Source organism: Varanus komodoensis, unplaced genomic scaffold (genome assembly GCF_004798865.1).
Source record: "Varanus komodoensis strain SLA01 unplaced genomic scaffold, ASM479886v1 scaffold8, whole genome shotgun sequence".
In the NCBI taxonomy this organism is placed as follows: Eukaryota; Metazoa; Chordata; class Lepidosauria; order Squamata; family Varanidae; genus Varanus; species Varanus komodoensis.
Genome location: NW_025336481.1, coordinates 4,089,829 through 4,105,934, shown reverse-complemented (window position 1 = coordinate 4,105,934; position 16,106 = coordinate 4,089,829). Strand labels below are relative to the sequence as shown.

The following is a 16,106-nucleotide window of genomic DNA, read 5'->3' as shown; positions in this document are numbered from 1 at the left end:
ATTTTGAAAACTGCACATTTCTCAATTTGTGATCCCAAGGTGCATATCTTCAAAAGGCACTTTTCCAAAGATGCATTTTCATATTTTAGACAATGGGTAAAATGAGCTCCCTTTTTAAACGAACATGTTTCCCCTTCAAAATCTGAGCATTTCCTGTTCGAGGGAGTCAGTCAAGCCAAGCTTCAAAGTGAAGTTCTGGGAATTTTGATGACTCTGAACATTCCTGGTTCGCCCATCATTTGTGACAGGCTTCCTGCAGCTGTTTCTCTGGCGGATGTTTCCTCTCGGAACACTTTAGCATGATGCTTCTGGAAGATGGCAGTGGGGAGGGCATCCCTCCTTTTCAAGCTCTTTTCTGACCGTTGACTTTAACAGCATGAACATGTTTGGGTTTCTTGCTCATTCTCAAAAGTGCCTGTGACAAACTGGGAGATCCATGGGGTGGATAGCTTATGGGAGATGGTGTCCCATTTGGGTCGCCAAAGCTCAAGAAAGAGAATTGTAAGACAAGTACAATCCAAATTGCCAGGCATCTGGTGCATCTTTCTGAGAAAGGGCTACAACTTTGCAGGGAGTTTCATTTAGAAAAACAAGGGCACTGTGATTTAATTTCGTCGAGTGAGACATGCTGGGTGGAGAAAGTGCATTAGAGAAGCATGGTGGTTTGTAGCCCAGAAATCCCAGGGAAATCTGCATGGCAGAGCACCGACACTGTATGTAGAAGGACCCAGGTCCATCTCTGAGAACAGCTGGGCCTGAAAGCCAGCAGAACTGAACTTGGCAGACCAAGCGGTCTGATTGCATAAGGCAGCCTCTCGGCTCCCTAGATTCCTCGGCGGTGGACCAGGACTGACCAAAGATTATGCTTCTTCACAATGCAATATGCAGAATTCGAGAAGCGGTGACTTGGATGGGTTCATTTTTAAAAGGATTCCAGACAAGGCACAGAGTACAGATCTCTCGGCTGCGGCAGCTAAATGCAGCCCAGTGTCCTCGGGCAGTTTTGGCCCTCAGGCCTTGCTTGGGAGAACTCCAAAGGGTACCTGGCTGGCCACTTTCGGAAAGAGGATGCTGAGTCACAGATAGTCTGATTTGGCCAGCTGCTGCTTGTGCTTCTTCCGTGAGTGCCCAGGGGTCTATCGTGGGGAACGTCCAGGACTCAGTGCGTGGCGAACCCTGTGCTGAGCTCTGGCAGGCAAAATGGTTCCCTTGTACCTCCATTTTTATGAGAAGAATTACCTGTCCTTCAGGGCAGTTTCTTTAAAATACAGTTTATGCTGATTATTATTAATTATCAATAATAATTTAGAAGGTCTTGCCAATTCTTTGAGCATGAAATGCTCCTCTGCAGTGAACCGTGATCCTTACAGGCACTTTATCCAGCTCCAAATTCCCTACCCAATGGGTGACTTCAAGTGAAGGAGTCTCATGGTAACAGCAATAGCTGAAAGTAACAGGCGTTCATTCCCCGTACCGAGCAGCTCCAGCCAAGATTAAAATACTTCGGGGTGGCGAGTAAATACATTTATGTTTGTAAAACCTAGAGGATGGAGTTTGGAAGTTGATGGGCAGCCTTGCATGTTGTATTTGCTGCATTTAAAGTGCAATCTTGTGCAGGTTTATATGAAAAGAGCCCTTTAACTCCCAGCATTTCTCAGTCAGCTTCTGTCTAAACATACATAGGATTCCGCCCACAGTCTTTTCCAGCTGCTGCAGATGCAAAATCACTGCAGAATCCAGTCTAACACTCAAAGCAGAGACCCAAAGCTGGCGCTGTCCTGCATTTTCAAATCATGATGTCGGGTCATTCTCACTCCATGTGGCTGATCCATCATTTTTCGCCATGAACAAATGAAGAATGTTCACCGTTGTTTTTAGCTAGGGGTGATTTTAGAACAACGGTGAGAATAATTTGGGTGGTGTCTTCTTTTTTAAAGGTGTTTGTAGCTGCACTTCAGGAAATAAGCAATGGATTTTTCCCTTCCACATGCGGCCAGAGCCTTCCCACCAGTTTTGGGCTTTCTTTTTTGCAACCAAGCTGAAGAGATGCCATAAAATTGATTCTACATCTCCAGAATCCATTACGCCCTGGTTGCTGAAGAGCACATTCAGCAAGATAAGCTGTGAAGGCTTCTGGTCCTTTAAAACAGAACGATGCCAAAGAAGGCCACTCAACTGGGCAGTAGCCCAGAACATTTCATGACCACCACACACATCTGGGTTTGGAGAGAGTGAAAGCCTGGCCTGACCACTAGCAAGCCAGGTTCTTACCCTCGGTAGGGTAACCCAGTCTGGTTACCCTCTCAGCCCTGCCAAAACTTCAGAAGGGCATACAGCCCCAGGAAAGGTGCAGATCAGGCCAACTCAGTTTTGCCCCAGGAAAACTTGAAAGCCGGAAAGCTGATAATGTGGGTACATCACGGGTGCGGGTAATGTCCATTTCCATTTAAGATTTTTTATTATTTCATTTGCAACTGTACATTGAACATACCCCCCCAAAAAACAGAAACAAAAAACAATAGGCACAGATTGCTAGATGCAGCGAAGAGGAGAGGTAATTAGAACTGTTCTGGGTTAGCGTGAGCTGCGCCAGGTGCGGGAGGCTCTCCCGCCACACTCCACATTATTTCTGTTACGAAGGATAGCACTTGCCCCTCCTTTTCCCAATCTACCCTTAGCTACATTAGCAGACTGGCGCTGATGGTCCGAAGTCATAATTTACAATCTTTTCCTGTAGTCAATTGCTAGCATATGCTCTTACCAGCCCAAGCAAACCAGTGCTTACAAACATAGAATTTAGCTTCTGAAAGATGCAACTGGCACCAAGGAACATGGCAAGAAGTTATTGTGCACTTTGAGATCCAAGTCTACGCACCTGGCCAATATATTCTCTTAAAATACACAAAGACATGTAATACTGTTCCAAACCCTCACAATACTGATAAGGTGTTCAGTTCACACACTCTTTTCTGGTGTCTTCCCAGCCTCCGTTCCCAGCCACTGCCTTCTTCTGCAGGCATGCAGACAGCCGGGCGTGCCTCACCTGGTTGATGTACAAAGCACAAAGCAAACTCGGCGACAAAAACAGTACAAAATTTGCTGGCGGTGTTGGAAACATGAGGCAACGATCCAGCCCAGGATTGGCTATCGCAGTCCCCATCGGAGATATCTCAGCAGAACTGCAAGAGGTTGGTGGGATTGAGAGAGACAAGGATTGAGAGAGACAAGGAAGAGGTCTGCGGACTCCACCTGCCACCGCCAAAAGCTTTTTCTGCTCAGGCGAGGAAGAAAAACCTCACAGAAGCAACAGAGAAGGGTTTTTCTTTGCAGAATGGTGGGCTTAGGGTTCAGCTTTCTTGTTGCTGTGAGAGTTGGCAGTGCAAAGACGAACCTCATGAAAAGAGGCTAGATGGGAGCAATAGAACCCCAACTACTGGCTACTGGCCATCAATCCTTGGCTACTGTCTGGGGCATAACGTAATGAAGTCCCACTGAACATAGTGACCCTGTCCAAGACAACCCAATTCAACAGTCCCTCTCCCCAGAGGACTACAATTTCTGGGTGTGGGACCAGGAAAAGAGGGATCTGTAATGCAATTCTCCTCCGTGCCCTCAGCAACCACAAGTGGCAAGATGCTTTGGGAGAAGCCATCATATATGGGCACAAAACGAACCCCAGTTTGAAATCTCCTTACACAGGACTGAAGCCTTTGGCCAGAATGCAAACTGCACCCTTAGTTCTGTGAGTTCAAGCAGGTTTTCAGCCTTTGCTTCTTGAACTGGGGTAGAGAGTGTCAAAAGCAATGTGCACGAGGGCTTGGTAGTCTGCTGTTAAAAACCAGGCTGAAGAGGGGAGTCAAAACACCCGTATCAGGCAGCAACAAATTCGCAACTCCCTACAGTGGCTGTTGATTTGCAGCTTTTATTAAACATATCAAGACTCTGTTAGGCTTATGTGCCCCACAACTTCACTCATGTTTCCAGGCAATGTCATGATTTCTTTTCTCAGCTGGTTTGGACAAGAACTGAAAAAACAGCAACAGAAGGATTCTTGTCTGACCAGAAGAATGGAAGGGCTGCCACCCTAAGCCTTGCCCTCTCGCCGTTTTCTGCTCAAACATGCTTTTCGCAAACCACCTTATTCCTTGTGGTCAGGAAGAAGGTGGGAAGGAAGCGATTGGGAGTAGACAAATCGCTAGCAGAAAAAGAATGAAGCAACACCCCCACCCGGTTCCCCAGTTAATCTCAGAGCCACCTCCGGGGGGAAAAAGATGTAATTGTGTGTCACATGTCATTTGATCCTTAGACTGCAATCAAAGGTGATCATGCTTACCTTCCAGCGGTTCCCACACTCATTACACACAACAAACGTGGTCATTGGCTCATCTGAACTGCGAGTTTGCACCTGTGTAAATGAAAGACACACCTGAGGATGCATGCCAGCCATTCTGGCAAGGGGCTCTCCCACATTCAAGGTAAAAAAACTGGGCAGCCCTCCGAGTGGGATGGTGTAAATTGGTGGCCTGCAACAGCAGAGGGCTGGACCCGACAGCCCCCTTGGCCTCTTCCCAGGCTACTTTTCTATGATTCTGTGAAGATTGTCAAGCCACACTCTCTTCTCATCTCCTTGTTCATTTGTCCACTGCTGATGCAGGAATCCAAGATTAGCCCTCAAAGGAGCAGCCGAAGTGAATTTTGTTCTGCAGAGACCCTGTGATGTCTGGAGCGCAACCCAAGGGGACATTCCTGGCATGAGCTCCACAGAAGCTGCGTGAGAGCACTTCCTGCAGTTCTTCACAGGTCTGGTGGAATTTATGGGGAACGGCCTCCCTGGATGCAAGCTCGAGATGTCCCAGAGCAAGCGTGCCAGCCTAGACGGGACCATCTTTCTAAGGCCTTTCTAGTTAAGATCTGCTACAGAAATGGCCTAAAAGGCACTCACTTTCTAAGGAGATAAAGAAGAGCCCTACTAAATCAGGCTGAAGGTGCATCTGGCCCATCTTCCTGTTTGAAGCAATGCCAACTCTGAAAATCCGTGAGCAACATGTGAAGGTAAGACCCCCCCACCCCTGCTTTTCTCTGGCTCTGGCATCTCATAGGCAGAGAGGTGCCACTTCTAAACACAGGGGTTCCCATGGCTTGTCCCATTCACCATACTCTTCTTAAATGGGACTAAGCCTTTTTAAAGTCATCTATCCGGCTGGTCGTCACTGCTGCTGCATGCTGCCACAGCCGTGAAAGCAGTGTAAAAATAATGCCATGGAAATGCCATTACAAAAAAAAAGTTCTGCCATTCTCTGATCTCTCTCCAGCCTTTGCAGTATGGTGATCTCGTTGTGTGGGCTTTGCTGACCTAAGTATGCAAAATATTATGAACCAGTGGAAGTTCTGTAAATTCAGGAGGACTTTATTGTCTAGCTTTCTGAAGTGGAAAACAGATGACAGAGGGAATGACACTTAACCAGCCACAAAACAGGAACTGAGCAGATTATACAAGGCCCTTAATTTGACTTGACTTTACTTTTTTTTTTAATTTAATTTAAACATTTCTATGCCGTCCTTTGCAACAAGCCTCAGGACAGCTCAATGGTCCTCACAACTAGTATGCAGAGACAGGATGGGCACTTAATCGTTTTTTCCAAAATAAATATGTTTTTGCCTTCTTGTACATGCAAGGTGCTTCCACTAGTTGGCCATTTCAGTTGCTTTTTACCTTCCCAATTCTAGAATATCCTCTGTGAAGAGGAGTACCAAAAGTACACAACATCTCACATACATCTGAACCATTTAATACTGAATCCTCCACACAAAGACATGTTAATATAGGATGTTGATATCCTCCCCAGCTTGTTAGGGTTAAAATTTCCGACAAACTTGCCATGTGGGAAAGTCAACCCCCAGCTTAAAATGACAATAATCAACTGTTTGCTTTATGCAAGGATCCATCTTACACCTTCCACTTCTAAGCGATCTTGATCATGGGGAACGATAGACCAATGTCAGCGTCTTGTGACCTTTCCCCATCCCAGGAATATTTTATAAACCAGCCCTTAGCAGAAAGAGGCATTACAAAGAGCCAAGGCTTGGGAAATTGGAATTCGTTTGTTTCAAAGACGTCCATCATGCCGCCTGCAACATCTCTGGGACAAGCACCATGATCAAGAAGCTGCAGCAACACAAGGGAAGGCTGGATTCATTTTCCTAACAGGACAGTGTCAACATGTGCCCGGGCTTAGTGGTTCTCCTGGCTTTAGGAACTCTGGCAACTACATTGTTCTGATGTTGCAACAGGCACAAGAAAATAACTCTTAGGTTGGGGGATAACAGCCCCCCCCCCACTGCTAGTGTTGAGACATTCCTGCCTTCTCCAATAATCATTTTCTGGTAAGTTGGAAAAGGACAACGCAACTGTATTGCGCTTCTCTCAACTCACCCGTCTCCATCTGAACTCAGTCCTGTCGGGCCGGTCCCTGTCCACACTCCCATGGAAAGACTGAAACCCCCCTCCACACCCCGCCCCCCGTGGACTTCACAGAAGGAGAGGATGCTTGAGGCCTTGATGAGCAAATCCAGGGGGCCGTCCAAGTCAACCTGTGAAGTCCAGAGCCTCACCTGTGTATAGGTGCAGTTCTTTTTCTTGCACTTCCCACAGGTGAAGAGGTCAGTCTGGGTCCCTCCCGTTTTAGCCATCTGATGCTCCCGGATGGCTTCCTTGGTCATGGCTTTGCGGATCTCTTTCAGCTCATTGCTGGCCATTTCCTTTCAGGGGAAAAAGGCAAAGACATCACCTCAGGTGGCTCCCGTTACTGTTAGCAAACGGCCCTCTACATTCTACTTCCAGAAGGGCAGCCGTGTTAGTCTGCCGCAGCACAAGCAATGAAAGGCTTTGCGGCACCTCGCAACAAATTTATCCTGGCATAAGCTTTGCTGCATGCTATCCTCTTCATCGGGTGCATGAAGAATTCACCTCAAACTGGAAGATCATTATACACGAATGGAATAAATCAGAGACCAAGTTAATTACCCTAACAGTTGCCACTCAAAAAACGCCAATGGTAACTGGGTGGGTCAATATATAATCCACAAAGTTCATTTACTATAATCTAAGAAAACAACCCAGGTAGATCAAGCTGCAGGTCTGTCTAATCCAGTGCTGTTTCTGCCAGTGCCTGCATGGATTCCTCTGGGAAGCACCCAAGCAAGAGCCCTCCCCTGGTTTTGCTCCCAGCAACTGGCATTCAAGGACACAGTACCCCTTTCATGTAGCCACAAGAACAGTTCTGGACAGCTTTGTCCTTCATGTATTTCTCTAATCCCCTTTTAAAGCCATCTAAATCAATGGTCATCCATTCCATAAGTTAACCATGCACTGCGTGAGGAAGCACTTCCCTTAATCTAAGCCAAACTCTCCTGCAGACAGTGGGAAAAGGTACTGGAACCCAATCCAGTTCCCGGTGCTAACGTCTTACTTCCCAGATATGCCAGCTCCAGTCCAGGATTAAGCCAAATTATTGTCAGTCCAGGGGCTTCCCTTAGGCATTTCTTTTGACTAAGCCAGGACTAGCAAAGCCTGGCCATCACTGCCTCCACCAGTGAGGGGAGGAATGGGAAAACAAGCCCTCTTTTCTGTGAGGAGGAGAGACTGCGGCAAAAGGGAGGCTGAGCAAACTGCACATTCACTCCCATAGTCTAAAACAGAGTCGATAGCGGGGGGCACTGGATATTAGTGCTGCCTATAAAATAGGCAGTGAGGATAAAACGCAGCTTCTGGCGGCCTCACATCTCCAGCCACACATTAGTCCTTCTTCAAGGCATCCTCCAGATCCGTGTGTTGTATGTCAAAGCTGGCGGCATCATCCGTGCGCCCGGCCTTTTCCCCGCGTACTGACACGTTTAGCCCTTTCTAAAGCTGCGCAGGAAGCGGCTCCCTGCAGCTGGCCATGCCGGCGGCAGCGCTGCACCCTTGGGCTTCCGCGGGCGGGCTAGTTGCTAGGCAGGCGCGGGCGCAGCGGCTCCTCGGCCTGCCCCGCTCGCCGCCTCACCTCTGAGGTCATCACTGCGATTTGCTCCGCACTGATCACTCCGCACAAGACATTCTTTCGGAGGTCAGGGTTCTTCGAGTCCTTCAGGTTGGAGAGGCGGCTCCTGATGCGGTTCTTGTACTTCAGGTCCGTGTTCTTCACATCTTGATAGATAAGTTCAAAAGCCACTAAGGAGCAGCAACACACATTTTTGCCCACCTGCCCCAAATGCACCAGCACGTCTGTCTTGCAGGACCCTGGAGCTCACAGCCAAGGGCCTTTCCCTGGGACCCGAGGATGGAGGAGACCATCCTGACAAGCGGCCACCGGGGAAGCCCCTCCGGCAGGTCACCCTCACCAGTGAAGAGGAGGGCAAATGCCAAGGTATCATTAGGCTATTAATGCTCTGCTCCCCAAGAGGCTTTCCTGCCCGCACCCTCCACCTCAGGAACACCAGCAGCTCTGGAAGTCCCCCTTGAGAAAACGGCGACACCCCAGCCTCATGAGAACACACAGATCAGGACCCCCTGGAGAACAGTGTTTTTCAGTAGAGGTGGGTTCTACTGAGGAGAGACACCTCCTTCCAGGTGCATTTCAGCCACTGGCCGGCTCCAGACCAGCACACAGGTAACACTGCAAGTTTAACTTCTTCTGAGCAAGGCTCTGCAGCTTAAACTGTTCTCGCCCATGCCGACTGCAGCATGGACTTTGGGCTTCTGCCACCATGACGGTGCACAGCGCTGCTTGGCAGGACACGCGTCCACAGGCGAGGGACCCAGCCTGAACTCTCAGCATTTGCAAAAAATGACACTGCCCGGGTTTCTCTGGGGGATGCCTTGCCAAACCGTCCTGCATGCATCGTGGTAAGGGGTGCTTTACGGATGAGGGCTCGGCTCTTGCACTTCAAAGAGCAGCTGCTCAGAAAGCCCCCCCCCGCCCCGGACACCTCTCCGAAGGCACAAGCAAGGATATATTCTTCAATCCGGGCGGCAATCTGCTCGCAGTTGGCACCGATGGCCACGTAGTCACCTGCAAAGAACCGGGAGAGCACCTCGTGCTGGGTCTAAAGTAGCCTTTTTAAGCCCTAAAACTATACAAGCAGCAGTGCTGGACGAAGCACCGAAAAGGCACATCAACACCCCGCCTGCTTCCCACGGTGCCCCCCCGCCCCGCCCCCAGCGTCTTTGCAGTAGGCCACCTCTGGAGCTGGAACTCTTCCACCACCATCATGACCAGCAGCCATGGACAGCCTGACCCCGCGTGAACGTGCTCTGCCCTTTGAGAGCCACCTAAGACAACCGCCACGGCTTCCCACAACAGCAGATTACGTAACTTCTTGGTTCGGTGGCCTGGAGAGTCTGTGATGGGCAGAGATGGCGACCTGCCACCTACCAGAAATGTCACAGCTGAGCAGCGCCTGGAGCCCGGCTGCCCGTGTCCAAGCCTGACAGCCCGACCTTTGCATCCTGCTGTCTCAGCACAACGAGCAAAGCTGGAGCATGCAAATGAGTTCTCAAACTGCAGTCTGAACCAGCCCCAGGAGAGGAGTGCGGCTGAGAGACTGGGCTTGCTCAGGGACCGCAAACACGCACTTTTGTGAATCTGGGAAGGTGGGACTCATTCAGTTCCACCGAGTCCGATCTAGCCTAACTCCCAGCAATGGCTCTCCAGGCGTCCAGGCACGAGCCTTTCCAGATCCACCTGGAGATGCCAGGGAAGGTGCTTGGGACCTTCCGTGTGTAAAGTGAGTGAATTTCAGTGCAGCGTGACCACATCAACTCGCTTCCTCGCTGCACTTGCTCTTTCAAATTGAAGGGTTCTGCTACACACGGAAGTCCTCTGCTTACAGGCATCTTTGTTTAATGAAGGTTACAGGAAGTGGCTCCCTGGTGCATCTATAGCAGCATGAAAAAATATATACAGGACTGCATCCCTGAATGCACACCCCAGTTGCCAGATGGGTGAATTCTACAGGCTGGGCTCGGTGAACTCCAGCTCAAGTCAGCCACATTTCATTCATGCTCCAGAGCCCAATGCCCATCCTTAGGATTAAAGGAGATGGAAGGAGGCAGGAGGCAGACCAAGCTCACTTCCCTGAGGCAGGAGCCGCTAGTCTCCTTCACTTTATAGGATACCAACATGGAATGGGAGAAGAGCTCACTGCACCAAGGATGGAGAGACAACTTCCCCCCGCTAGATGTGGCTGATGTTAGGAGAGGAGCAACACTGCCCATTTCCTGTAAACTCATCTGACTGGTGAACACATTTTTCGCCTGTTGGATTCTTCAATCAAAAGAAATGTTTATGATCATTACAGATAATGATGTTTCCATCATAGCGTATTTGGCTTTCTACAGCACTTTCTTCTGCCTTCTGCTTCAGTGACTGCAGAGCAAGTACTTTCAAAATGAACCCAAGAAAATACATTCCACTGGGGATGGTTGCTGTGCTTTTAAGCTCAGAGTCTTCCTTGCACTGGATGCCTCTCTGACTTAACCCTGGTTCTCTCTTAACCAGGGTTAAGTCAGAAGGAGCCCAGCAGAGGCCGTGTCAATTCTCTGGCATAGTGCAAAGACACAGGGATGGAAGGGAAAAAACGTTTAGGGATGGGAGAAAGGATGGTGGCGGGGACCGCCCGGGTCTTGCTCTCCTGGTACTTACTGTCTGTTTGCAGAGCACTGGTCAACATCTCGCGGCACTTGTTACGCACGGTGTCACACGTTACAGGCACCGGTGGGAAGGTGGTGATTTTGGGAGTGGTGGGGGTCTTCGGAGGGTCCTGTCTTTTGGCAGAGCTAAAAGAGAAACTCAGCTTGTTAGAATGTCTCAGGTTACACTGTGGAACTCAAACCATGGAGATCCAGCAGGAAGGTGAGTGTGTAGTTTTTGCAGTGCAGCCCAATCAAGAAACGTAGGTCTTTCCGAAATCAGTTCAAGGAAGCCTTGTGAAATCTAAAGCTGCTTAAGAAAGCTGCAGAAGCCAACATGCTGCAACGAATAGGTAGCCCATCCCTGCTCTGCACTTTCTTATGCCAGGCTAAAGAAAAGCCCTGGCAGAGGTGCAGAGGCAGCACTGGAGGCTGAAGTTCTGCCATTTTCCCAAGGGGGCAAGTCCGTTGGCATCCATGCCTGGACCACCCTGTCTCTGAGCCCACGAGCTCATAGAATCAGGTCCAAATTGGAGGAAACACTTGTTGAAGTTATTATGAAGAGGTTATTCACAATTGAGCATGTTCAGTCAAGAGCAATTTTCTTCTGGAGGTGGAAGAAATCTCTTCCTTGGGGATTTTAACCTCGATCCTTCTGTTATATGGCTATACCTACACTATGGATTTAATGTGGCTTAAGAGTAATTCATTCTCCCCAGGGAATGTTGGGAAGAGTTATCAGAATGCCCATCAAACTAATTCCTAGTATTCTTAAGAAAAAGTCATAATTAAGCTAGTGGGACACTGAAATTCAAGGATTCTGACCCAGCCCAGATGATTTTATCCCATGCAGAGTGACATCATGAATAAAGGACAATCTAGCGCCTTCTACACACACCTTCAAGTGTGTTATGTTGGAACTCCCTCTAAGAGATACCACAGATCTCTCTTTAGCATCATCAAAGATGTCCGCTAGCTTTGGTGTCAGGATCCCATGATAGCCTGGTTTCCTCTGGCATAAACTTCATTAGTGGTAATCATCCTTTAAAGTATCCTTTATACTCCATCATATTGGGTCATCTTTGCTAAAATATTGATGCAAATACACCAGGCCCACCCCCGACATCTGCAAGTAGAACTGGGGAAGTCCCTGTCGGAAGCCCTGCACAGCTACCAGTTAGACAAATAGAGCTGCCAGGTTGCTGGCGGGGACTGGGCATTGTTCTCATATAACCCCAGTCCTCTACCAGCTTCACTGGCTCCCCATTGAAGTCCAGGCTCAATTCAAGGTGCTGGTCATCACCTACAAAGCCCTTAACAGCTTGGGACCTGGATATCTAAAGGAACGCCTGCGTCCATATTTGCCCTCCCGCCCCTTGAGATCAGCGGCAGAGGCCCTTCTCCGGGAACCCTCCGTGAAAGGTACTGGGAGGGGGAGTACCCAGAGGAGGGCCTTCTCTGTGGTGGTGCCCAACCTATGGAATGTGCTCCCCAGAGAGGTCCGCCTGGCGCCGTCGTTATTTGTTGGCGCCAGGCCAAGACCTTTTTATTTAAACGTCATTTTAATAATCATTGGTTTTATTTAAATGATATTTTAATAATCATTGATTTTATTTAAACGATATTTTAATCATCATTGATTTTATTTAAACGATATTTTAATAATCATTGATTTTATTTAAACGATATTTTAATCATCATTGATTTTATTATAATACATGTTTTATAATTTTGTGCCAGGATGTTCCCAGATTTTATATATGTATGTATTTATATACATGTATTTATTTATAATGTTGGAAGCCGTCCCGAGGCTTATGCGAATGGGACGGCATACAAAAATTCCAAATAAATAAATAAATAAAATGCCGGGGGCCTGACTCAGTACTGAGAAAATTCCTAGATTCCAGGCTGATGCACGATTATCAAAGTACAGTATGATGAGAATTTCCTATGTTCCTGCCCATGCTCAGCAGCAGCCTTTGTGGAAATGCTCAGATGCAAAGGCAGGAAGGGTTCCTACATCTACAAGATACCACCGTCAGGAAGTAACTGCAGAAGGGAGGAACTGGGAGTGAATACCCAAGGCAGCTTATCCATGCCATGCCTCTGGGCACAGACCTCCACTCATATGCCTTAGCTGCATGGATTGCTAGGGATGGGTACAGTGTTACAGTACAGGGAGTCCCCGGAAGAGGCACTGGTGAGTTGGTAGAGGGGACGGGGGACTAGAAATATTCATGATTTTTCCACTTTTACGGGTGTCCTGAATTCCTAACCCCCGCAAATGTAGATGGCCAACCATGAGCCAACTTGCATACAAATTCGACTTAAAGACGAATTTCTGTTTTCTCAGGAAGAGAACTCGTTCATAATCCGGGGACTGCCTGTATGGTACATCAGCACTGGGTAAAACAGGACTATAGACAGTCCCGCTTGGAAGCTACAAACCAGACGTGACTTGAGAGCATCGCATCCCACCCCAGAAAATTTAGAGGAAGACTCCATGAACAAGAACCTCACCACAGAGAAAAGCAGGTTGCTTACCTGTAACTGCAGTCACACATATGGGTGCTGCACCTGCGCAGTGCCTTTGGCCGGAAGATTACAAGCTAACGGTTTATTTTGGCGGGAAAAAGCTCCGCTCCCCCTCCCCCACAGCCTATAAAGAGTGGAGCGTCCACCATTTTGTTCAGTCTTTGACGACCGAACGGACGCCCTCTTGTGGAAAAAATGACTTGTAAATGAGTTCTACCGTGAACAGTATCGGTACCGAGAGAACAATGAATATCGGTACCAAGAAACAATGATAACATTCAATAACGACAGAGGTCCACTCACCGACTCCGAGCGGGGCCGGCGGGTGGGCTGTGTGACCGCACAGATGGCCACTCGAAGAACATCAGTTACAGGTAAGCAACCTGCTTTTCTTCGTCGTGGCCTCTGTGCATCACACATATGGGTAGGTAACAAGCTTACCATAACGGAGGAGGGAAGGTGTCCTCAACGAAGAACAGATGAAAGAACGGCTCTGCCGAAGGAACAATCTTGTCGAGCGTGGACGTCTAAGTGGTAATGTTTGGTGAAAGTGCAAGGATTCTCCCAAGTAACAGCTCTACATACATCGTCCATCGGTATTCCCGATGCGAAGGCCGATGAGGTAGCCACAGCCCTAGTCGAATGGCCTCAAGGGGTAGTGGGCAAGTCGATATTGGCCAGTTGGTAAGACAGGGTGATGGTATGAACTATCCACTTAGAAAGTCTCTGCGGAGTGACAGGGGTACCTTGGCCTCTGACAGCATATTTAATGAAAAGTCTATGTGAATGTCGGATAGACTCAGTCCTGGATCTGTAGAATGCTAAACAGCGTCAAACATCAAGTGAATGTAATGTCCTTTCTAACGGAGTAGACGAAGCCGGAAAAAAGGCAGGTAAAATAGTATCTTGCCCCATGTGAAAGGGTGTGGATACCTTAGGCAGAAAAGATGGATCGAGCCGCAGGACAACCTTTTCTCTATGAAAATTGAGATAAGGTGGGTCTACACGCAAAGCGCAGAGTTCGCTGGCCCTCCGGGCTGAGGTAACCGCAACTAGGAATGCTGTCTTCCATGAGACAAGACGTAAATCGACTGTGGCCAACAGTTCGAAAGGAGCTCTCGTAAGCGCTTGCAGAACAACAGAGAGACTCCAGGTGGGCATTACTGGTCTGATCGACGGATTCAGATTATAAAGTCCCTTCAAAAACCTTTTAATAGTAGGTTGGGAGAAAATGGACGAACCGTCCACCATACCCCGATGATAGGCGATGGCCGCCATATATACTTTAATCGAAGATGGTTTCAGTCCAGAGTGGTGTAATTCCAGGAGGAACTGAAGAATTTGAGGAATTGACGATGTAAATGGAGAGAATGAACGAGAGTCAGCAAAGGCAGAGAAACACTTCCATTTAGCTTCGTAAGACCTCCGTGTAGAAGGCTTTAAAGCGGAGTCCAATATGTATTTAATGTCCGGATGAAAGGCTGTTGGATTCGATGGCACAGTAGTCGGATCCGACAGTGCTGGTGCAGTGCCGTCCCCAGCGGATTCGGAGGTTGCAACTGTATTGGGTTCGAAAGCAGAGTTCGAACCTTTTGAAGTAGTTGTCGGTGTAGACGTAACGAGGACAGTAGTGGATCTGAAGGTCGGATTCGAACCCCTTGGAGTAGTGACTGGTAGAGATGTAGTGAAGTCAGCTATCGGATTTGCCACGCTGTTAGTTTTAATGATAATATATCTGGGTGACGAAGTGCGCCATCTTTTGGGGTTATCAAGAACGGGAGCGGTGGAAGATGTAGGTATTCCCCATGAGAAATGTCCAGCAGTGTGGAAAACTAAGGTTGGCGTGGCCACCAAGGAGTAATTAGTATCCCTGTGGCCCGATTGCAAACAATCTTCGCTATGACTCTCATCACCAGCGGAATCGGTGGGAAGGCGTAGAAATTCAGATTGTTCCATGGAATCATGAAGGCGTCCCCTAGGAATTCGTGTCCGATTCCCGCTCTCGAGCAGAAAGTCGCACACACCTTGTTCTGTTGTATGGCGAACAAGTCCACGTCGGGGAACCCCCAGTGATGGAAAAGGTTGTCGCGTGTCTGGGGGTCCAGTTCCCATTCGTGAGAGATGAGCATGCGCCTGCTGAGAAGATCTGCTTCCACGTTGTCCGTACTGGCCAGATGGACTGCTATTATCATAATATCTCTCGAAATGCACCAGTCCCAGATCTGCATAGAAAGTCTGGCCAAGGTTGGAGATTTCGTCCCGCCTTGCTTGTTCAGATAAAAAACGGTGGCTATGTTGTCCAATGTTATCTGAACAACCCAATGTTGAAGAACATCTTCGAAAGAGCATAGGGCTTTGAACACGGCCAACAATTCCAGGAAGTTGATATGCTTCGTGGATTCTTGACGAGTCCACTTGCCTTGAGTATACAGGCCGGAGCATATCGCTCCCCAACCTAGAAGAGACGCGTCAGTACCGACTGTAATCGATGGGCCTCGGGACCTGAAGGGGACCCCAACAGTCAGATTGGTCGGGTTCGACCACCATATTAGCGAATGGAGGACCGAGGATGGGACTCGAAGGAGTTTCAACAGTGGATCCCTCTGTGGGTGGAACACTTTGTTGAAAAACAGCTGCAACGGACGGAGTCGCAGTCTGGCGTGTGGCACCACTGCAACGGCGGAAGCCATATGTCCTAGAAGTCTCTGGATGGACTTCGCCGGAACCGATCTGTCTCGTCGCATTCGATGAACATGGCAAGCAAGAGTCAGTTGTCTGTCCCGAGGGAGGAACGCCTTTTCCAACGTCGAATCCAAGTGGGCTCCGATGAACGTAAGCTTCTGTACCGGAAGGAGAGAAGATTTCTCAGTATTAATGCAAAGGCCCAGGTCGTCCAATA

The 16,106-nt window shown here is 48.6% G+C and overlaps 1 protein-coding gene across 1 annotated transcript in view; it reads right to left on the bottom strand.

The window, feature by feature from the left end:
* Positions 1-2,439: 2,439 nt before the first annotated feature.
* Positions 2,440-16,106, bottom strand: part of TCEA2 (transcription elongation factor A2) — a 28,808-nt gene continuing 15,141 nt past the window's right edge. The window contains exons 5-10 of the mRNA XM_044455734.1: positions 10,683-10,816; positions 8,994-9,050; positions 8,043-8,197; positions 6,613-6,759; positions 4,334-4,405; positions 2,440-3,179 (exon numbers count right to left, since the gene is read on the bottom strand). Of these exons, the coding sequence (XP_044311669.1) occupies positions 3,171-3,179; positions 4,334-4,405; positions 6,613-6,759; positions 8,043-8,197; positions 8,994-9,050; positions 10,683-10,816 (574 nt within the window). The 3' untranslated portion in view covers positions 2,440-3,170. The remainder of the gene's footprint in view (positions 3,180-4,333; positions 4,406-6,612; positions 6,760-8,042; positions 8,198-8,993; positions 9,051-10,682; positions 10,817-16,106) is intronic.